We start from the raw sequence: 25,136 nt of genomic DNA on the forward strand, positions 1-25,136 counted from the left end.
CTCCTCGATCTCTAAAGGGGGTGGGGGTGAGAGACCTAATCACTTCCAGAAGATTTCAATAATATCCATGTACCTTATACTAAAGTTGGGTCAACTCACTACTGCCAGCAGGTTCAGCAAACAGTATATGGTGTACAGACCTGGTGGCTTCAACATCCCAGCAGACGCAGGAAGTGACATCAATATTGTGCAAAAAAGTTTAACAATCACATTGAAATAGCTGTTATAGACCTTCGATGTTTTTCTGTGGCACAGTTTTGTAGTACTATTTCGAGACAGTATGTGTACTATGTACAGGAATTGTTGCCCTCTAGTTCACTAGGGTTACATAATAACGTGTTTAAATCTAGCTGCAGCCAAAAACCACACACTACACGCTGTACTGTCTTCACTGACAATACAAAAATAAAAAAGTGTGAGTATTCCAACATGGCTTCCTCCAGGAAAATATGAACAAAAAAAAAAAAAAAACTGAGTTAAAGTATAACTAATACAAACAAAATTTGTCTCTATTAAAAGCAAAAAAAACAAAAAAACAAAAAAGGATTAACAATTTCAAAGTAATGATGTGTTTAAACGATCAGCGTTTAGACGGAACGATATACCGTTTGGAAAATTTGTTATTGCGATCGTTTTAAGCCTATTTCACACATAGGGTAAATCGGTAATAGACTGTTTACACAAAGTGATCTGCGAATTTTTAGCGAACAACCAACGACGATTTGAGAACATGTTGAAAGATCAAACTGGACGATTTCTCGCTTGTTGGTTGAGCGTTCGCTGCGTTTACACGAGCCGATTATCACTCAATGCAATCATTATGGCGAAACTCGAACGATAATTGTTCCGTGTAAACACAGCAGAAGACTTTCCAATAAGATGAATAACGCTGATAATGCTTGAAATTTGACTACAACAAGCAGGCTACCTAAAGCAAGGTGTAACTTGTTAAGGTGGCACATAGGGAAAAACACGCAATCAGCTTGTGTCGTAGTTTGTAGCTGCATCACGTCAGCTTCTAATAATAGAAGAATTTCATTGCATTTATAGAGAGGGCAACTCAACCTGGTTGTGTGTTTTGCCCATTGTCCTTAATTCTGTTATTTATACTGTACCATTTTCCACAGGGTTTTACATACAATGGATTCACCAAGGTCAGACGTGCTCCTCTATAGAACAAATGTTCTTATCTAAGGAGCACACAGACAATGGACAGTGACCAGACATCTAACTTGTGAGACGTCATAATATTCAATGGCAAGGAGGACTTATCAAAGCTGGGTATAACACACTAGTGGCTGTGAGAATATCATCTACTTCTCAGGAAGCAGGAACCCATCACCGGATCCAGAAATACAAAGAGGAAAGTTCTGCCGCTTAACACAACACAGAGTCCCCTCCTCATCCAGCCATAGGGAACCTCAGTTACATAGCAAGTGTTTCCTCTGGCGTTTCTATGGTGCGAACATATTAACACCGACATAAAAGAAGTCAGCCAAAGTTCTCTCACACGTAAACATTAACGCAGTAAATTCTTCAATCCAAATAACCATTTTCTCATTCCATATGACAAAAACATTTCACACGGGGACTAGAAATGTACTAGACAGGACACGAACCCTTTGTAGGCCTACACAGGAGAGGTACAGCACACTGCCTTCTCATCCACCCACACAGTAGTCTATAAAGGGTTAACCTAGCAGTTGTTACCATCAGGAGTTCTCACTGTACAGAACAAAGAACCCACAACGATGACGCCATAAACATGGCATCTAGCTATAAGGACCATTCAATATCCTTGAGAAAGTCCCTGGTTATGTGTTTTGAGAAGGTAGAGTTGGTTCATTATTCAATTCTGGGCCTAGAATGGAGGCAGCAATAAATATCAAATAGCGGATACCCCCCAATAAACTGCAAAAGCGCTTTGGGGGACCACAAAGATGGCAGGAGCTACAAGTGACTACTAGAAAGCAACAAAGGGACTGAATAGGAAAGTCATCAGTCTAACCAGGTCACTTAACAGCAATCGTGTTACTTCCATATAAGAAAACATAAACATGACATGCTTACCTCTCCATGCCCCCTGATGTCCTGTTACAGTGTCCCCTGCCGGCTGCAGCCGATGAGACTAGCTTTTCTTGGGAATGACAGCTTTCTCAGCCAATCACTAGCCACGTCATTGTCCCGCCTCAAGTCAGTGATTGGCTAAGCAGGCTGTCACTCCAGAGACGACCTCGCCTTGGAAGTAGCAGCAGCTGCAGTCAGCAGGGGGAACCAGAAACACTGCATCGAGACAGCAGGGGAATGTGGAAAGGTAAGCATATGTTTGTTATACTTTCTTATATGGCAGCAACATGTTAAAATTTTGCTAGTGTCGGATAACCCCCTTTAACGTCCGATGTTGCCATTACCAAAACCCTATAAGAGGCCATCGTAAGTTGAAATTTTAGTCGCTGAGGCCTTTGGATGTTGGGAAGGGGGGTCTGTAGTGACTATAATTTTTCACTTCCTGTCAGTAATCCTATAGAAGAACAAGCAAAATCTGCACACCGATGCGCAAAGATACGATTTTACATATCTCATCCACAGGCTGTAGAAGTGGCGACGTGACGCAGCATATATGCGTCCTGTGTGAAGTCAACCTAGACTGAAGTCTGAGCGTTTTATTAGTCTGGTCACTCCGAGCTTTCACCAGCACCAGTCTGGATGCTTGTCGGAGAGATGTAGTCAGTGATTCTGAGGTTTTCTCACATAACTCAGCCCTCCCAGCTTGGAATCCGCACTCACATCATTATCCTCTGTTTACAAGTGCATAATGCGCTCCATATGAGACGTTTAGCAAGGAGGAAATTTACAGATCTGCGAGGGACCTGAGGGAAATGATATCCCAGACACATTTATATACTTAGGCAACCAGTGTCAAAAACAGATTCTTGTAAAGTCTTGGTTCAGAATTAAACCAAGGATGGTCTCCGCAATTATATAATAGCCCCTATTGACAGAGTAATATTGCTGTAATAACAATTATCCCATACCATGCAACAGTCTCCGCAATCCCATATTGTGTGATATGAGGGAGAGGGTTTGTGCAAACGCTTCCAAAAATAGTCTGTTTTAGGAGGGTTCACAAGTAGGGGTTAAAAGGCTCCTATTTTGGCAAGCACGTTATCCAGATTACATATACAACATCACGTATGTTGCCTGATTGCAGGATTGTCGAGACATGAAAGGTATATGATAGTTGTCACGCTGCATGTGGCCAAACTCAACACCTTTCAAACTGCACCGATTCTTAATCACTGGGGGGGGGGGGTAAGTCCCCCCCACACACACACACACCCAGATCATGTATTAGCTAAACAACAAAAAAAAAGGTACAATGTATGAGTGAATGTAGCCTGATAATTTCTTTAAAAAAAAGAAAAAAAAGAAGAAGTCTACGCCCCTCCTGCTACCACTGGATCCTTTGTGCTTTATTAAAGGAATTATCCAGGCCTAGAACAACAAGGCTGCTTTCTTGCAGAAACAGCACCACTCTTGTCTTTACCTTGGGTATGGGTTTGCATCTCAGTTCCATTAAGGTGAATGGAGCTGAATTGTAATACCACACACAACCTGAGGACAGGGGTGGTGCCATTTTTGCAATAAAATAGCTGCGCTTTTTTATATCATGTATTACCCTTTTAAAGGGGTTATAAAAGGCTGAGAAAACCATGCCCGCTTTCTTCCAGAAACAGCATAAAACTTGTCTCCTGTTTGTATTTTTGCAAACACTGAATAACCCCTTTAGAGCCCTATTACACAGGGCGATTATCAACCGAATCAATTATAAGCCATGGAGCAAATAATCAGCTGATTATTGTCTTTTAACAGGTTTTAAAAAAAGGAAAAAAAAAAAACAACACAGCACCATCGGCTGGTGGCCGCACTCTATGCTCTAGGGGGTGATGCATAACCGTTGGGTATGGCAAATAATAAAGCTGTTTTATACTTACCTGTCCATGCTCCCCAGGGGTCTTCCTGCCTTTTCCCCACAGCTGCCACTTGTGAACCGGGGTCTGCAGTGACAGCTCACTCAGTCAATCACTGGCCAGTGATTGGCTGAGCAGGCTGTCATTGCAGAGACAGCTTACAAAGAGTCTGTGATGGCTGTGGTCAGCGGGGAACAGGCAGGAGGACACCGGGGAAGCGTGGACAGGTAAGTATAAAACAGCTTTATTATGTTACCACTTTAAAGGATCAACACTAACAATGTCCATGCAGCCCCGTCCACATGAATATCAAGCAGTGTAATAGGCTCTATAAAAAGGTATTGTGATAATGCCAGAAGAACATTACAGTCTATGGGGTCAATGGGTGTCTTAGCAGGCTGCCTGCCTCCGATATTATTGACTGATATCAAAGACTGCGCATATTTTAAGTATCCTAGAAACCCACATACTGAATATTTCATCGATTTTACATAAAGGATATAGTTACTGTCCACGATAAAGATCATAATCCTCACAGTCTATGGCTGGAGTGCATGGCAAGCTGAAGTGGTGATTGGAACATCATGTTACCCCTTTAAGCCTGTGATAGTCACCTACTAAACTTGCCAAGAGTACTTCCCTCTCGATTCTCTCAACAACATGATCGGGTCATAGCTTTCTAATAACTAGTATGCAAAATTGAGAGTAATTGAATACATTAATGGAAATGCAAAATTTCAACATAGTGTCCCGATAATGGACATTCCCATTTACTTTATGATATTATAGTCACTCCCGAGAGTTTGCCTGAGCACAGAGGTACTGGATCCATACATGATGGGTTCAGCTGGTTGCATTACTTGCCCCCATGACATTTGCAAAGTGGCGGAGATCAGTAATTATTTACTAGCCCTCCCTGACATCAGTCTCTCTCCCGGTGGAATATCAGGCATGATGGTATCCAATCCTTCTTCCTTATGACAGTGAATGATGTAGCTACACATCTCCTTTTCCATATTCCCCTGCACTGCAGTTACCTGACTACTGGACCTCCGGCCTCTTGGCTCTGAAGGTAAATCACAGCCAGATTCAGTTCCCCCACCATGAAGGGAAATTTCAAGCACCAGTACTCTGTCCCCTTCATTCTTACAACTGACCCCCACACACACTTTAGGAGATGGAAAAAACCCTTTAAGTAACACTGGCCACAAGCAGAGCCAATGCTGCCCACAAAAACACCCCGCTACATTCCAGAATTCCAGCAGTAAGCTGTCAAAGACAGATTTTTCACAGATGTCGACTAGAAGCGATAATTACAATTGTAAACAGATTCCACTTGGAAATATGGCAAATGCTCAACGTACTCTGCAAAAATGATTCATATATGTGAAAGTTCCATTCTCCAAGACAAAAATCCCAAAGCTGCGACCTTGTGACCAGTTGTGAAATTCTTGGGTTTTTAGAGAGGAAATGGCAATGAGAGAAATCAACAAGAAGTCTACATGGCAAACCATGTCACAACGCATGGCAAAACACGCCTTCAAGAGTCTTAAGGGGGATAGCCAGGATTAGAAAACAAAAAACACAGCTACATTTTTGCAAAATACAGCGCCAACCCTGTCCTCAGGTTGTGTGTGGTATTACAAGAGTATCCGCTATTTGTCTCCCTACTGTTACCAGTCTGAACATCCACAATAACTAACGCTAAATGGATGTCTAAAATGTTTAGTCTTTAGGGAAGGGGGGGGGGGGGGGCTAGAAACAAGTGATAATGAAATCACTTTTAATAACAATGCTAAGTGGAAACAGACAACTAAAACTTTACCGGGATTTTCATAAAGAGGGATCATATATTGGTAAAGGATGCACGTGCTAATGCGGCCCTGAGAAAACATCACCCATAGTCACATAAGAGCCTGAGAAAGTGGCCTCTCGTCCTGCGGAATGCGTCCCACATGCAAGTCATTTAACATACAGCATTGCTTTTCCCTTTAAGAAAAAAAAAAAAAAAAAACTGTACTTCCACACGTACGAGGCTACACGATACAGATATAAACATTGCTGCCTCCTCTTAACGTCTTGTTGCTTATGCAGCGTAGGCCGCGGTTACACTGAACCCTTTGATGCTTGGGGAGCAAACAGATGGCGTACAACATTGAATGGGGCAGGCTGCATACTAGGCTGTTCACTTGAAGGGGATGAGCTGCAATACCTGAACGAGACTGTTGCCAGGAGTGGTGCTGTGTCTGGAATAATACCAAACTCAAATCTATGAATATACACCCTTGGGTTTTGCCAAATTGCTATCAAGTGTATTGGTTGCAAGTGTACTTTCTATGAGTCTATTAACTGCACACAGTACTCAGGCACTTTTGCCCCTCGATTTATCAATTGGTGGGGGTTCTTGGACTGCAGACCCCCAATGGTCAATTTTTATGACATTGCTAAAATACATCCAAAGTTTTCAAAATTGGCCCATCCTTGTAAGAGATTCTTGGGGGTGTCCCAACACTCCCACAGATCAGCTAACCAATGGGGCTGCAGTCTATTCACAAAAAGAAAACCAAAAAACAGCTCCATACATAAGATTGTGGCTGTTTGGAACTAAGCCCATTCACCTGAATAGGACTGAGCTGTAGACAGCTACTATACGATGTACAGAGCTGTGAGCGATAATGAAGAGGCTGAGCACTTACCAGAGGGTAGGCCATCAATATTCAAGTCGTGGAAATGCTTGGGAGGCGACAACCAATAAGTTTAAGACGTCCACAGAATGGTCATAATAAAACTAAAATAAGCTGGTAATATCTAGTACAGGGCCCAATGTACTATTTAACAGGGTGGATCTACATTCCTCTACCATCATAAAGTCAGGGCTCAGCTAGACTGAGAAGCCAGATAACCAATGTCCTAAATACTTGCTCCTGATAGTCACTTTTTATGGAGACCTTGGTTGGAACAGTCGTCGAAACCCAAAAAGGTTACACATGGTCACATCGAAAAAGAGGATCTAAAATACTCATCCATATTCTGGAGTGCAGCAAGAATTAACACTGGAAAAGCAAACACATTACACAGTTTAAGGTGCTTAAAGGAATCGTAGGCCAACCGCGTGCTCAGAGAAGTCGTCACTCTATTCCCCGCACCACTTGGCAGGTCATATAAAGTACATTGCTCAGCAGGTGGTGCAAAGGAGAGAGCATTTCTCAGCGTGAAAATGACATGATGGAAAAGAAATTCATATAGAAGAAAAAAAAAAAATTATTAAGAGAAAGCAAAAATATCCCTATTACCGAGCCCAGAAGCGTGTTTGGTACTATAGGGGGAATTATTCCGAGACTAAATTTTAGGGATAGGGAACAGCTTTGGATATAAGAAGCAGCTGCCGGATTAATAACAAAATCATATGAAATTGGAGGCAGTCAAGCTGTGTTCACACCTTCAGGTTTTGTAATTACTCATAATGCATCATCCAAGCCTCCTCCCTCCCCCACCCTGCATTGATCATGTACAAGGCTTAAGGGCCCTATTCCACCGGACGATTAGCGTTTGCATAATCGTTAACGATTAACGATCTCAAACGACCACTATTGCGAAAGACCTGAAAACGTTCACTCATTTCCATGGAACGATAATCGTTACTTATGATCGTAATTGCGATAGTTTCTCTTCTTCTTGCGTTCGTATCTACTGCGAACGACCGAACGATGTCTTATTCAATGCGAATGATTTGCAAACGTTTCGCGAACAAGCAACGATAAAAATAGGTCCAGGTCTTATAAAGCGATCAACGATTTCTCGTTCGGTCGTTAATCGTTAACTGCATTTCAACCGAACGATTATCGTTTAGATTCGAACAATTTAACGATAATCTGAACAATAATCGTCCGGTGGAATAGGGCCCTAAGACTCTATTACACGTACCAATTATCAGCCGTTGTGGCCGATAATCTCCCTATATAATAGAAGACCATGAACAGCCAACATGCATGACATGTCTTTCAACATATTGAAAAATAAACGATCACAATGGCAGCGATCTTCTGCCGCCGATCCGTGTAATAGGAGCAGGGCAGTAGACCGCCGCCATCTTCTATGGGCTGCTCAGACGATCTAGCAATCACCCAGGCAGCAACCCCCCCCAGGGGAACCTGTGGCCCTTTGACTGTTGCAAAACTACTATTCCCAAAGCTTTGGCTGTCTAGACATGATACATATTGTAGTTTTTCAACAGCTGGAGGGCCGTGACCAGCTGAAGGTGGTCGTGCACATGGCTACAAACTCTGACCACCAGATGGTGCTAAACTATGGAACTCTTCAAACTAGATAATTTTTTTTCCCCAGAATGTACTTAACGCTATTCATTTTTTTATGACCTATGCAATGTATTGTGGGATGACCCCTTTAAGGAAAAGCTAACAGTGATCACATGACTCAAAAACACTTTAAGTCAAAATGTTATAGCACTTATAAAACAAGAAGGGATGACTTTACTGTGTTTATCACATACAGTTATGAGTGAAGGAGAGTTCAAGGATAAGACACAATAGGTGGTTTAATCCAGATAGCAGTATAGAATAGGCCCGTATTTGCCTTCACATTTTACTGTATACTGTATTTACCATCTGTGAAACCAGATCAGGTCGCCAAGTTCGTAGTATAATAATTAACTATTTTTCTCCATAGGCAGGGCGCTGATAGACATCATGCTACAGTCTCTTCAGTGCACCTGCAGGAGCCGAAAATCACACCCATTGCTGTCCGACATGAATGGCCCAATATATGAATAGACTGACGGTACAAATGTCATGTACCTGCTCAATCATTAACCTCACAAGTAATCTTTCATCTGCAGAAGATTCCTCCCAGTTTTCTTACATTCTTTCTTGAAAGAAAAGCTAAAATAATCACTAGACCGAATATATCCCTTCATTTTTCTGCTGGGTGTGTTCATTCCGACCCCGGGACTATCTAATAACATGAGACTAGTTGTTTTGTATAGAATAAAGAGTTTAAACATCCGCTCCCTCCAAGAAAACAAAAAAATTCTAACATTTTTGAGGCGGATTCTTATGCTAAGGCAACAAGGTGACGTTGGCCGCGGCTCAGATTACGATGCCAAAGATCACAGCGGCACCCTGCCCGTATCTCGGCTAATAAAAGTGGATGTGGTCAGGGAGAGAGTGGCCACCACCAGGATTACTAGTCACTGGTCGCAGCTCAGCCATATAAACACCAATGGATGACTTCTAGACTAAAAACTGAAATACACAGATTAAAAATATGAGAGAATAGTGGTGAAATATGGATGACTCTATATTTTTAGCCCCTAGACTTAAAGGGTACCTGTCATGACGCCTGCTGCCGGATCAGAGGCGAGTTCCTCTGTTAATCTGGAAGTTTGGCTCTCCTTGCATACCAACATGCAGTGATACCATAATACGCGTGACCCCTATTAAAATCAATGGGGGTTTCACACATTATAGTCTTTTGTGGTATACAAGGAGACCCAAACGTCCACATAAAGGGTGGTTCCACACTAAAGGAGGGCCAATTCAGTCACTCAAACTCTTCTTCGCCCATGCCATAGACCCCATTCTATGGTCGAGTAGATTACGCCATGCGACGAAATTCTGAGATGCACACGAGTGAGCGACGGAATCCACAGCAGGTTTTCTTCCGTAGTCTGAACGCACCCCAACAGAGGTGTCATGACAGGTACTCTTAAAATAGCCATTTTCCATGAAAGTAGCAGGCACGCATCTTATACGACCATGTTAGTTTAACATTAGCTCAATGTCCCGGACTGCAATATGCAAATGGGAAAAAGATGCACATGTGAATACTGGAGCGGACTACGCTGCCAATCAGTATTTTAGGCTATTTACCGTAAAACGACTGCACTTATACGATTCAGCGCTACTGATGTCAACAGTAAAACGACACTTTGTTCAAAACACACTAATTTTACGACCATAGTCTTTACAGCTGTAAAATTAAGTGTCATGCCCCTTTACAGTCCATTATAGGTCCCAAATGAAAAGCAGCCATTGTTAAAGCTATAATCTTAGGTACAGCCCAAAAATGCTGTGGGGGAAAAAATGGCTGCAAATAAGGTAAACTACAGAAGAGAAAAAAAAACAAAAAACAACAACATACTCCAAAAGGGGGGGGGGGGACTGTACAAGCTTAGTTGTAAGGTTCCAGTGTGTGACTATAGCCTTAGCATACCTCCCTGACATTATAGTTAGACTTCATTATTCTTTGCAAATAGAACAATACTAAATATAATGACAGGAACTTTCTACCCTCAAAGCAACAGTCTTTCTAGGAACAACCCCTCTCTATCAAAAGTTCTTAAAGGAATTATCCAGGTTTAGAATAACAAAAAAAAACTGTTTTTCTACAGCTGAACATCCCCTTTAACTGAACCAGCACAGTCCCTTTTAGTCCAGGCCGATCTCACCTGTTCTGTACCTTCTGATGGCGCAGTATATGCAGTGTTCTGGAGATAGTCCTCCTATCCTGGGATCTCATCCAGGGATTAATTCTCATTGCCAGATTTGTAGTCACAGATTTTTTTTTCTCCTAAAAGGTGAAAAAATGTCTTCTTCCTCATGGGGATCAGCACTGCACCATATCAGGCTGAACTGAATGGGAGTACTGTATACCTTTTCAGCCTAACACACCTTGTTACTTACTATGTAACCATCAGACCTTTGAACACTCTGCTATGACTTCCCTATAATGCCAATCATTTAAAGGAGAAAAACAGGCGGGGAAATTATGAACAAGATTACAATGGCGGAAACCTCCTTTGTCTATCAGAAACCAGACCACCACTCACCTATTGACCTAAACCAATGGTCCCCCCGGCAATGGCAGAGCACTACCCCAGGCTTTGTGCACAGTGAAGCGGTTACCCGCTTATCTGATATATTCTTAATGTAAAGGGGGGGGGGATGGGGGGTTGGGAACGGATGTAGGGCGGAAATAGCAATTGGTTAGTGTGTACGTAGAATGGATTTTGGGTAGTGTTGACTGGACTTGTTCAGGTTCGGCAATGTTCTCCAAATTTGAACCCTTGGCGTTTGATCTCCCAGCATCTGGAAGTTGGATACAGCCCTAGGGCGGCCAGGAAAAAACATGGATACAGCCTATGCCTACGCTCCAGCCAGTACACTTAGGGTACAAACACACACACACACACTGTATACGCAGCAGATCTGATGCTGTGTTCAGTTATTTAGATCTAATCTGCTGCATATTTGTTGCGTATTTGCTGCGTATCGCAGCAGTAAATACGCTGCTTATACAGTGAGTGTGTTTATACCCTAAGGATACGTTCACACTTACCGGATCCGCAGCTGATTTTCTGCTGCAGATCCGCAGCAGATTTCATTTAAATAACTGAACACAGCATCAAATCTGCTGCAGATCTGCTGCGGATCCTGTAGGTGTGAACGCACCCTAAAATTAGAAAACGCCAAAACTCATTACAGTTTTGGGAAAGTTTTACATCCTTTTACACAGTTTTATTTTGGTAAAACTTGCACAAACAGCGTGCGTCTAAAACATCACAAAAATTGGTAACTTGGTTCCTACGTTGTCTGAACCTTATTCACATCAGCTACATCATACAAAACAATTGTATCTCTCAGCACGTCAAATATCGCCCTAATTTTAGGTCTGCTTAATTTATCAATGTGTCGGCTCCTCTGTGCGCCAAAACTGTGTTTATGAGATGCTAGGTTCATTCTCACTAAAAATCTCAGGACTTTTTGTGAATTTACCACTTAAAAAAAAAAAAAAAAAACACACACACACACACACACACACACACACACACTACACATTACCTTTGTATTACTACAACAACAACCTTTCACCGCAAATTTTACCAGTTTTTTTTTTACTTCCCCATTGAAATCAACAAGGGGAATACGCAACAAACATGTAACCAATACATGTATAGAACCAAAATCCACACAAGTCAACTTCAATGGAGAAAACGTCGGCAGCACGCGGACGAGATCTGTAACCCACAGGTAAAATCTGCATCACCTCCATCCCGTATATACTAACAGGGCATAACACTTATGGTACTTTTACACGGAGCGATAATTCGCCCAATCGCATGATTAACGATTTTGAATGAACTATGTTTTTTTTTTTTTATAACGATCAGCGTATAGACGGAACGATAAATCATACGGAAAATTCGCTATGCGATCGTTTAAGCCTATCTCACACATAGGTGAAATCGTTGAAAGACTGTTTACACTGAACGATCTGCGAATTTTTTGCGAACGATCAACGATGATTTGAGAACACGTTGAAAGATCAAAATGAACCATTTCTCGCTCGTCGTTTGATCGTTCGCTGCGTTTACACGTACGATTATCGTTCGAATTGGATCGTTATCTTGCAAATTCAAACGATAAATCGTTCCGTGTACAAGGACCATAAGTTAGGAAGGACTCTTATTCAGACGCAGCCTATAGGTAAAAATCAGTGCGGTCCCTTCTATGGGTACATACCTGAAGCACAGCATATTCACAGCACATTCAAAGTAGCTGCCCAGCTTGATCCTGTGGATTACATAGGAAGCATTGTATCTCCTTGTGGATGACAGCCGGTTTATTATCTTTATCATGCCGTGTTCTGTTTGATTCTCCCTGGTTTTAGGAGGTGTCTGGTCAGGTCCCCGTCTATAGAGCCGGCAGGGTTGTGTGCCGGTACACTGACAGCTCTAGGCATAGTGCAGAAGACTGGGGCAGAGGCTTCCCCGAGCACTGGGTTCATAGCCACAATGAGTTCAAAAGGCAATCAGATACCCGGCCGGGTAAAGTTCCCTCCATCCTCTGTGTTATAGGTTGTTCATCTACAGGAGGGCAGATCCATGTTTATCTATTGGCTGTGATCACACGCCCGCAGCCAGGTAACCTCTTAGTGACTGTCAAGTACAGGTGAGTAATGCAAACAGCCTGATCCAGAGCCTCACCTGTCACTGCTAGAAGAAGGGGGGGTCCACCCCGAGTCAATGAGGAGGTCCTGCACCCCTTCCTCTGCTCTACATACCTATGTTATACCTGTACCTATGTTTTACACATATCTATGTTCCAGTCTGTCCCCACCCTCGTAATTAGCTTAATAAGTTATCGAGGCAAGCTGTGGTATTAACCCCTTCATGGTTACTGAATGCACAGGGCTCTATACTCTATGGAGCCTATACAACAAGCCTCATATGGTGTCAGGCCCCGTTCACACTGAGTTTTCATATATCCGTTTTCTTCAGTTACAGGATCCTATTCTCTGCTGGATTACATAGGAATATGTTAAAAAAAAAATCCTTATGGCTGGGGGTATAAGGTAGGGGCTAAACAGAGACTTTCTCCCCAACATGGGTAATGAAAGTGAATGGGGTCACGCTGCAACCACAATTAGAAGACCATCCTGAGCTGTGGTTATGGCGACTTACAGACCTTAATCCCTTTACATTGTAGCGCAGCTCGATTAAAGGGATACTCCAGAAAAAGTTATACAGTTAAAAAACCTCAAGCCTTCCAGTAATTATTACCTGCCCTGCAGGAAGTGGTGTATTCCTTCAAGCCTGATCTGGTGCTCTCTGCTGCCACCCATGTCCGGGTCAGGAACTGACCCATAGCAAATTCCCATAGCAAACTTATATTGCTCTGGACCGTTCCTAATACGGACAGAGGTGGCAGCAGAGAGCACTGTGTCAGACTGGAAAGAATAGATCACCTTCTGCAGGGCATACAGCAGCTGATTAGTACTGAAAGGTGTGAAGTTTTTTTTAAACAGAAGTAATTTACAAATCTGTATAACTTTCGGGTACCAGTTGATAAAAATTTTTTCTCTTCACTTCTACTTTTATTATAAAAGATTCTAATCTAATGTCTATGTCAGCAGGCTGTATTTAGCAAAGCAGGTGGTATATAATGAGTGTGTTCATTATATGGACGGTCATTATCAACTACAGCCCTTATTCTATGCGGTGTTTGCACTGCCGGTCATTTTCCCACTGACTTTAATGGAGTGCGTTATTACATTAAACGGCCGTATTTTAAACTCCATATTTTTCTTCTATTTTACAGTGTGTGAACATAGCCTAAAGGTTTAGAGGAAAGATTGACATAGCCTCATATGCTTGCTGTACTTTGACCTACCCTGCCAGGACATGACATGGCGGACGATTGTTTTATTAGTTGGACACACACAGTCCCTCCTTATAATAAGTCTATATGCTTTATGACTACAATAAAAACGTTACAGGATGTAAATGGTGTTATAGTCACTGTATTATCCTAAGTTGCCCGTTTGTTGACCCATTTGAAAGTAAGTTTAGCACGTAAAGGCAACTTCTTCTTAAAGGGATCTTCACGCCGTGTCTGATTTCATGTCGCCCTCTAAAGCCTGTCCCCCACCAGTATATTGTTATACCTTTGTACACAATCGTATGTACATGATATAATGATATAAGGTTGCAGTTGTCTCTACCTGTAGAAACCCCTCCGATGGATGGAAACCTTCTTCATGTAGGACGTCTGCCAGGACATGAAAGTTGTCTAGGCGTTGCGTGCCTACGATTTTATTATTGTATTTCTGGAATGCTCATAAAGACTCCTCTTAAAAGGTTTTGGAGAATGGCATAAGTCACAAGCACACTGCGTTGCTCGGGTAGATTGAAATCTCATGATGACCCTTAAGTCATGATGAGGGATGGTAATCTCTTAAAGGGAATGTGTCATCACTGTCATGCTGGCTTAAAGGGGTATGCCCTATTCACAGTATCCATGGCATATGGAATAACAAAGAGATTGTGTGGGTTTAAATGCTGGGACCACATCCTGCTGCAGCTCCACCCCCATGACTTTTCACCAAGTGCCAGGATTGGGGATTAAAGCTTGTTATTTTGCTGTCTCCTGTAGCTTTAAAGGGGATATCCGGAGAGCAGGAACGGTCCTATCACTTCTGCTTTCTGGCACTCTCTCTTCCCGTCTGTGATGATAACTCCCGCAGATCAGAGTGGTGCGGGAGCAAGTTGCAGGAAATGACCAATAGCTGCCCGATGTTACCGATAATCGGGCAATTATTGTACATTATCGGCACAGATGGACAGATGGCAGAAGTCGAGCGCTCTCCGGTTAACCAGCTTTAGGTACTGAGATGTGACTGACTCTCATTAAAGGGGTTGTTCTATTTAGCAAAGTTGGTAATATCAAATGTGTACAATATACAGTGGTACCTTTGTTTAAGAGTAACTTGGTTTAAGAGCGTTTTGGTTTAAGAGCTCACAGTTTTTCAAAAATTGTGACTTTAAGAGCATTGCTTTGGTTTAAGAGCTCCCTGTACTGGGTGGGAGCGAGAGTGGGGGAGGGGCATGGTCTGCATAGCGGGGTCTACAGCCCTGTACTCTGACCCAGGAAGTCTCCCTCACCTTCCAAATCATAGCAGATCCACTTCAGGCTGGGGCTTACATCAGGGGACAGGACTGTGGAGGTAATCTCTTCATAGCTGTAACCCCTCTCTCCCCGGACAGAGAGTGCTGCATGTATGTGCCCACATCTGCCCTGCTCATTCCTTCCTGCTCCCTGCAGTCTCTGTCAGTCCTTGTGTTTCCCATCCTCTCCATGAACATGAATTTATAATATCACATATTCTGCTCTTTCTGAATGTTTGTTTCATTAGTTTTACATGTTATTCAGAATAATAGATCATTATTTTTGGGGGGTGGAACCGATTGTCTACATTTCTATGATTTCTTATGGGAAAATTTGCTTTGGTTTAAGAGTGGATTTGGATTACAAGCGCGGTCTCGGAACGAATTATGCTCGTAATCCAAGGCACCACTGTATATATATGTAAAGGAGGACAAGTGTGCTGCTGTCACAAGTAACTTACACTCCTGTACTGGTTTTCTCTCACACAAACAATTCCAAGGTGATCCAGTATGACTGAATAACTGGAATGTAGCAGCAAACAGTGCAAAAATCAACAGTTTTCTCTCAATGGATCTAATCACTTCCTGGTTTCCTCTCTAAACTGTGACCCTGCTGTTGCCATGCAACAGTGCACACACTTTCCCACATTCCCCCTTGCTTGTAGGCTTAGTGGAGACCAACTGCCAATACTGGCAGATTGCATTTGAAGTAAGCATGCCTTGCCCACCTTAGTGGGTCATAACTGGGGATGGTCCGAACCGAGTTCGGTTCGGGTTCGTACAAACCCGAACCCTCGGTAATGATCCCCGCTGTCTGCCTGCTCCGTGGAGCGGGCGGATCCAGCGGGAGGACCGCCTGGAAAACTATGATACAGCCATAGCCATAGGCTGTATCCCAGTTTTCCAGGCGTTACTCCCGCTGGATCTGGGAATCTGCTGCCGAGTGTTGGGGTTTATACGATCCCGAACCTTGGCAGGTTCGGACCATCCCTAGTCATAACCAAGGGCAGGAGGTTATTAAAACAATACAGGCATATGGGGGATTAATTTATCTCTCATACAGGACATTATCAGAAATGCTTGTGCATTTGAAATATGTTTACTTTCCCATGATGCATCCGTTTAGACCTAGTTTTCTTAATGACACAACCCCTTTAAGTTCTGTTATGCTATTTGTCATTCTGCGCTGTTCTTTCCTGCCAATATAAAAGAACCTATGTCAGAAGATGGTGACTTTCCTATGGGAAAAACACATTGTTTCACAGTCATAGCCTGAGGATCATTTTTGTTCTGCCCGGTCCTGCTCAAGTATCTAGTCATTACCCTTCACAAAGCAGTTCATGACTAAAACAGCTAGAAATGTAGAAAAAAACTGCACACGGTATAATTGAAGTCGCCCATCAAGCCGCTTAATACCTCTCAATGTGATTAAGCAATTAATCCCCCACATTCATCACACAATAAGGTCTGTCATCCGCCCTACATATCATACCTCTAAAACGTCATCCAGCCACCTTTCAGCTGCTGTTTTTTTTTTCCTTTTAAAAATTTTGCCGTTTAACCCTTTTGGTTACTGCTATGTTCAGCGTCTCAGCTTTAGGAGGGAACTGGCCGAGGTTCAGGCTCGTATGAACCTGAACGATTGGCTTCAGATTCTCGCTGTCTGCCCGCTCTGTGGAGAGGGTGGATACAACCGTGAGGACCGCCTGGAAAACTGGGATACAGCCATAGCCATAGGCTATATCCCAGTTTTCTAGGCGGTCCTCAGGCTGTATCCACCCTCAACAAGGAGCGGGCAGACAGCGGCAGTCAGAAGCCGATAGTTCAGGTTCATACGAACCCAAACCTGGGACGGTTCGCTCATCCCTAATGATAATGTATACTAAATAATGTATACTTACCTGTCCTGCTCCTCTGCTGCTACTGGTTCCTGGGCCACCCACTCTGTATTGCTGTCAGTGTTTTGAAAACATCCAATGATGTGCCACTCCAGCCAGAAAAAGCCGCTCAGCATAGACTCTATGCTGACCGGCCAGTTCCTATGGGAATGGGATGTCATCAGATATTATGAAAACACTGACAGCTGCATAAAGCAAGCAGCCTGGGAACCGTCAGCATGGGGGAACTGAACAGGTAAGTATACATTACTGTCATGTCCCCAGCAGCATGGCTAAGTATGAATTTTTACCAGACCATCCCGAGCACAATAACAGAGGTCAAATGGAGCAGCAGCATGTATGTGCAATCACCACTCCATTCACTTCTATGGGACTTCCAAACTATTGGAGCAGTGGCTGCCCCATTCCCTCATCAGACAACCAACCTCTGTTCTCAGTAGTCGAGCCCCACCGTTTTGTGGCTAAGGGAAAAAGGGTAAAGGCTTAATCGGAAGGGGCATGGACTGATATGTGACACTATGCACTAAAAGCATGCCTACATGTGCAATAAAGTAAGCCAACCTATAAAGCCATGCTAAATTCACCATACAGCGAGAGCCATGATAATAAACTTGGCGCATTCCTAGACTGTCTAGTCTAAGTTTATGCTAAAGATAATAAAGGATTAGTAAATCTTCTCTACTGAGAACCGCGTTGAATCATCCATCGTAGAAGAACTCCCTGCAGGCAACATCTCTGGTAACTACACGTTCTGTGCTGTTGAGCAGGCTAACAAGGATTTCGTGACCTGTCAAAATGATGCGATCACCCTACAAACAACGGCTCGCTTTCTCATGGTCTCACTGGGCCTACAGTATTACACAGAGCAATATCTTTTTTTGGCCGATAATTGCCCTGTGTCTTGGCCCAAACCATGGGAAATAACACAAGGCTGTGCCTGTACAAAAGCCGGCATGTCACATGCAACAAACAAAGCCCTGTCTGCCGCAAGAAGGGGAAGAGATAAGATTACAACATCTCAGAATACACAGGACTTTACTCTTTAGAGGAATTGTCTTGGATAAGAAAAATATGTTTTTGTTTTACATGTACATCACTATACCTATCTGTCTGGTTTGACTCTGCATTCAGGTAAATGGGGCTGGTCTTCGATTCTATATACGACCTACGGACAGGTATGGTGCTGCTCATGCCAAAATTTGCATGCAAATTTCGGCAGGAGATCTGCTGGCAATATGTGGCTCATACATGTTAATCATGTTTCGTCAATCCTGTTCAAAAGCAATGGATCATTTCAGTGGATTTTTGTCCCCCCTAAATAACGGGGAAAATATGATGCCCACTTGTATCAAACTACCCGCAAAAATCTACCACGGATTTCTGACACGGAAATAGATATCGGATTTGTGAACACAACATTTTACTGGACAGCCCCTTTAACAAAAAAACTATTTTTCTTATTCCCGAATCCTTTGTGTACGCCGGGCTTCTACTTTGCATCTTTTTAATAGATCTCAATCTAACATATTGTGTATTTTGACATCCAGTCATTTGCCCTTGAAGGGCTTTCTTCTCTCTCGATCACATACAGAGCATTAGTGAGTCCTAAGTGACACATAAAGAGCTTTATCTGGGCTCTGCCTAGTAAATGTCACAGTAAAAATCTTGTTTTCTAGACGCGGGATTTGTAGACGTTGCCTGTGATTTCTCTTTCCTTTACGCCAAAAGAGCAGATGTGTTTGCAGCTTGTCTGTAAATAAGTAGCCACGCTTTATCAGCCTGTATACCATTAGCGTGCATTCCATCCGTGTCAGCTGATACGGCCAGTATACATGCCATTGATTTACGCTTACACTTGGCCCGGCTATCACATGTGACACAGCTTGTGGAGCTGAAGATGTTGCGATGCTGTCAGACAAACGAGTCACTTGTGTCTCGAGATCACGACTGACGTTCCAGGCTCTTACGTTAAATGTCATAAATTAGCATTAGCGAAGAACAAGCCTCCTCAGTGTGCGGTGGATGGCAGAACTACACGGCCGACCCAGTGGACAGACTATTGTTAGAAGTCAACACAGATGGCATTTCAACCACAAAGGACGCCAGTCTGAGTGCAAGGGAACACAATGGCATCATTTACTCGCAGTTGTGCAGTTGGTAACTTATACTGTCCCCCGTCAACTCAGTTTATTTTGTATACATGAGATTGAATTAATAAAAAAATGGGGGAACGTAATTTACCATGGGACTAGGGCAGTGCCCATGGATTCTCGTCCAACATATCTCTGGTCTGTCTTATAATCTTTTAAGACTAGTGTTGAGCGGACCTGTCAAACTGTTCAGGTTCGGCAAAATTCTCCTAAACTCAACATTAGGATTACCCTAGGCCGCAGAATTGGATGCCGCCCGAGGAGAGCCAGGAAAACATGGATAGAGCCTATGGCCTATGGCTGTACCTATGTTTTCCAGGACTCTCTAGGGAAGCATCCAACTTCTGCAGCCACAGGGAATCAAACGCCGGGATCAGTGCTCATTTGCAGAGCCTTACAACTGTACAGCTGGGCTACATGAGCGATCGCCGGATTATCTGTGCAGTCTATTAATGGGGTTATCCAGCGCTACAAAAACATGGTCACTTTCTTCCAGAGACAGCACCACTCTTGTCTCCAGGTTGGGTGGGGTTTGCAATTACGTTCCATTCACTTGAATGGAATTAAGTTGCCAAACCCCACCCAACCTGGAGACAAGAGCAGTGCTGTCTCTGGAAGAAAGTGGCCATGTTTCTTTAGCACTGGATAATCCCTTTAACTTTAACAAAGTGTCCTCACATTCCTGTTTACAGGGGAACTAGTAATGATTTAAAAGCCTGAACAAATAATGGGATCAGCTGACAAACAAGAGATTTCTCGTTCATCCGCCCTTTTACGCGGGACGATAATCGGCAATGAACGTTCCTGCCTCTCTATAATCCTGTATGAAGGGACCCTCAGTCTGCCTCATACACTATATTATAAACTATAAGACTAGCATCATGGCATCCAGAAACTTCCACTCCTAGAGTTCCCCTCTAGAATGCTTTCACACAGGATGGGGAGTTTCCCACAGCTGCAATTCTGCTTATTTTCTATACAGAAAAATATATTGAGATTTTATCTTGTCCGTTGAGGTCGATGGTAAGAATCTGCAACAAATCTGCTTGTTGACATGTCTAATACTAAAATGGGCAGATTTTTTGAATACTTGCATAAAAAAACATAAAAAAGCATGAAGAAAAAAGATTAGATGACTAAAAGGACAAAAACAGGAGCCGCAGAGGACTGGGGCTAGGTAAAAAGGCCTATTACACGGAACGATTATTGTGCAAAAACGCCACCGAAACAATCTATTGCTAGTAATCATCGTGAGGGTTGAGTGAGCGCACTACGAATATGAAATCATTGGATTGTCGCTGATTATAATCTTTCAGCACATCTGAAAATCATTGTTAGTGTTTCGCTCAAAATTCGCCAATCCGTTCATGTAATAAATCTTTCAGTCGCTCGGGAAAAAAATAACCATTTTCTGTTGCGCGAGCGATTAGTGACCATATAACCACCACAAAAATGATCAATCATAACAGCAATCAGTTAATGTAATAACGTCAGAATCATTGGCTACTATATCACGATCAATCGCTTGGCAGGTTTTTACACGATATTCATTCTGTGTAAGAGAGCCCAAGGTATAGCTTTTTTTCCCCTACCGGAGCATGAAATATTATTTTTTTCTTAAATCACTGGAATATCCTTTTAGACAACCATATATAACAGCAAAAAGTCAGCCAAACCCACAGCAGAACTGCTCAACTCTCTAATGTAAGGAAGCCACCTCATGGGGTTGGAGAAGGGTCGGAAATGTTGTTTTTGAGGAGATAAGTCACCACCGGAGGAGTGTGGCAGCAGTTTACTCCTCCTCTCCCTATTGGCCACACATGAACGTTCGGCCAATCAAAATGTTAATGTGTATAGGGTGATCGGGTATATGAAGGTGTATAAGCACATTTAGGCCATGTACATTTTCGTAAAAGTACGGCCGTTGTTGCAATCGGCAATAACGGCCGTACTTTTATGAAAATATACGTTACCTTGCTGTCTATTGAATCCCAGCCGGTCTCTAGTGGCACCGTAAAAAACTGACACGTCAGTTTTCTGCGGCCACTATTCATTGAATAATGGCCGCAAAAAAAAAAACCCTGTCAGTGCACACTATTACTATTACACTCTTACCAAGTGTGCACATAGCCTTATTGTGTACGATGTTAGAGAGAGTATCTCATTAACAGCTTGCTACACACTCTCACCAGGTAATATAACTAATATACAGAGACCTTATGACTATGGACAACCTAAGGATATCATACACGACGTGGTCTATACCTCCTGTTTCTGAGGAGCTGTGAAGTGCACAGTCATTATCATACCTGCTAACAGGCTCGGAGGGATCATATGATACACCATGAGGTCCTCCTTAATGTATTCAGTCATTTACAGTGCTATCTTCCATCATAAAGGCTTTACAGCGCATATAATCGAATGAACAAGTGATTTTGCACGCTGTATCATGGTGCACTCACAGGAAAGATAAGGCTCTGCATAATTTACTTCCTCCTGAATATTTCATGCTCTCCCTACACACCTTTGTGTGCGGCGTAGCTTCCCAATATAAACACTAAGGGGCCTACACCCTTATATAATGCCAGGCTCACACTATTATCCTACTACTAGAAACAACACATATTGTAATTGCGGTTAATAGTCTGCGAGACATCGGCGCTCACAAGCTTATTATAACCGTGAGAAGGTTTAAAGGGGTTGTTTTTCCTATATAGCTGCGGACATATACAAAACAATAAACATCTTATCTTTACCTTTCCCCGCTCCCCTGATGTCCTGCTGGTGGTGAAACTTCCAAGATGGACTCATCTCAGGGTGACAGCCTGCCTAACCAATCACTGCCCTGTGCTGCCTTCTGTCAGTCAGTGATTGGCAGAGCAGGCTTCCGAGACGAGTCCAGAAGTGAAGCGCCTGCAGTCAGCAGGGGACAACAGAGTCACCGCCAGCCGGACACAGGGCGTGTGCAGACAGTATAGGATGTTTATTATTTTCTATATGACAGCAGCCATATAGGAGAAATTTAAGATGTCCTTTAGGATGTCCACTCTGGACAATGCCTAATTTGTTAGAAACTTGACAATATAGATACTATATTGTTAACTATATAACTATATCTGAGTGTTTCTTTAGACATAATCTACCTACAGAGGACTGATCTGCAATCAGAGACACTGGCTGACAGCTGAGCGAGCAGGAGGCCGGGCAGCACTGATTATTAATGAAAAAGATGGAGGAGGCAGGAGTGGTGAGGCGGCCAGAGTGTGGCACAAACAACTCCTCTTTGACTCTTCATTACAGTAGGATTGTGCATAATCCACTGCACGGACAAATTACCGAAAGGCACCATGCTCACTAGGGGACTGCCAGCTACAGCACACTTTCAGCACCTTAGGTATGGTAGGAGCTGACAGATTCCGACTTCCAACATTTTCCCTTGTTGTTAAAAGTTCACAGTGAAATAATAACAGCTGAATATTCCCAACAATGCAAACAAATTTCTATGGGAAAAGTGTTCATATTGTGGGAAATATCTAAAATACGTTTTCACGGGAAAATATATATTTCCTTTAACCACAGCGTTTCCTTGTCCTCTTGACTTCTCCCACAGTTGTCATAAAAGTGCTTTGTTTTCCCCTTACCCAAGGGTACGCGCTCACTGATGCTAACAGGAAGTTGCATGTGTCTAACCTAATAGTCGTTGCTGCGTGTAGCTTCCTACTCCATCCATCTAGGCTCTCTACACTTCATTGTTTGGGCACGATAGAACATCAAAACTTGTAGGATAAAAAACAATGCAGTCTGGAACCTCTGGAAAAGGCAAGGATGAAAAACCAAGAAGGAATGAAATGATGTGAGTATGAAGACTAAAACTATAGCTGCCTGGACTATGGCACTGCTCTTCTGTAGGTGAACAACCACTTTATTAGAGACTCCCTCCCCCCCCCCCCCCCCCCCCCCCCCCCCCCTCCCCCCCCCCCCCCCCCCCCCCGGTTAGCATATTGGACCTCCTTTGGCCTTAATTAATACCTGCAGTAATACATGCAGCCATGGGATCGAGGTCCAAGCAAGCTTAGAACACCCCATGATCTCAGCGATCATCTATGGGATCAAGAACTGGGAAACCAATCCATGACTATACCACCTTTGTGGCATGGTGCAATGTCCTACTATAGTGTCCTAGTTGGGGGACAACTCGATGAAGGGATGGATTTGGCTAGCTACACTGTTTAGATAAGCCCTACTGTCTCGATATCCATCCAAAGGTAGCAGAGGACCCAGAGTGTGTCAAGAAAACATTCCCCATACCATCTTGCCACCTCCACAAGTCTAAATGGCTGACATTGATCCATGCTGCTGGTGCCAAATTCTGACCCTCCCACAGAAGTCTGGATTCCTCTGGGCAGGATATGTTTTCCACTGCTCAGTTATCATATTTTTTCACAGTTTCACAACCTGGCATCTTGCCTGTCTGTTTCCAGCATGACACTTGAACTGTTCCAGCCCACCAGTGTTACGGAATGATGAGTGAGTTCGGACAATTGCGTTGTATTTGGCTGCAGAATGGTACTCATCTTCCTCCTCTTACCCTTTATGTTGGCAAGTTACTTATGCACACAGGATCCCCTTTGGCTGCAGAATGGTACTCATCTTCCTCCTCTTACCCTTTATGTTGACAAGTTACTTATGCACACAGGATCCCCTTTCGCTGGACGTTGTCAACGTTTAATAGTATATTAGTATCAACATATAATTACTGATCTGACAGAAACCATAAACGTCTGTAGCTATACATGGAATCTATCACTAAAGTCACTAATACAATCACAGTAAAGAACCGAAAAACTATCACTCCCAACACTGCCGGCACTGCAACTACAACCAGGTTGTGTTGCACTTCTGTATTTCGCAACTGGTATCCAAAAAAATTAAAGGAGCCATAGTCCTGTTTTAATATAACGACCAAGGACCTGCAGTAAGTGCGCACTTTCCAAAAACAACAGGTCCTGTGCCACTCTGCTCTACCAATATATCATATATAACCACATGAATGCCATTATTCTTAGCGTAATGCTTTTGCAGGTGACAGATAGACAATAGAGTCATTATGTCAACCATTGTGTTCTTCGTGACCTTCGTGATCTAGATTCAAGCCATTTATCACTTGGTGAAACTTGTTCCAAAAAAACAAACAAAACAAAAAAAACAGAACTCCTCGAATAGTCATATGAAAGTCCCCGAATAGTCCAAGCTTGCCAACAGATGGTATAGGTGGTCACACATTCATGCGGTGCCATTTTCTCTGGCTTTTACAATTACTGTAACACAATGAGGCTATGTCTGGCCGTGCGCCACGATAGATTAATTTGTCATTTTCATTTGTGCTGGAGGGCCACGTACGTAAGTGCTTTCCGTGCTAACACTTTATCAACTCGCCAAATCTCCAATAGCCTTTTAACATCTATTGATCACACAAGAACATTTACAGCAATCATCTTTTTTGTGCCCGGTATCGTAATGACGCGGCTCCACAGTTACCGAGGATTATGTGTGCCATGGGGAGATAAGAGAGCGTGGATTCCTATGGTGATGCTTTCTACATAGGATGTATAAGGGCTCTCTCCCCAGAAGCTACAGGACTGGCACTGCCACC

The 25,136-nt window shown here is 43.0% G+C and overlaps 1 protein-coding gene across 4 annotated transcripts in view; it reads right to left on the bottom strand.

Moving 5' to 3' along the window:
• MGAT3 (beta-1,4-mannosyl-glycoprotein 4-beta-N-acetylglucosaminyltransferase) overlaps nt 1-25,136 on the bottom strand; it is a 53,211-nt gene that overhangs the window by 7,815 nt on the left and 20,260 nt on the right. Inside the window, exon 1 of one of the 4 annotated variants that reach the window (XM_069967262.1) lies at nt 12,512-12,977. The exons of 1 other annotated variant lie outside the window; for it this stretch is intronic. In XM_069967262.1, coding sequence (XP_069823363.1) covers nt 12,512-12,627 — 116 coding nt within the window. In that variant the 5' untranslated portion in view covers nt 12,628-12,977. Of the gene's footprint in view, nt 1-10,437; nt 10,688-12,511; nt 12,978-25,136 lie in introns of those variants that run through there. 2 more of the 4 variants (XM_069967263.1, XM_069967265.1) reach the window with 2 other exon arrangements.

Source organism: Dendropsophus ebraccatus, chromosome 4, assembly GCF_027789765.1.
Source record: "Dendropsophus ebraccatus isolate aDenEbr1 chromosome 4, aDenEbr1.pat, whole genome shotgun sequence".
NCBI classification, from domain to species: domain Eukaryota; kingdom Metazoa; phylum Chordata; class Amphibia; order Anura; family Hylidae; genus Dendropsophus; species Dendropsophus ebraccatus.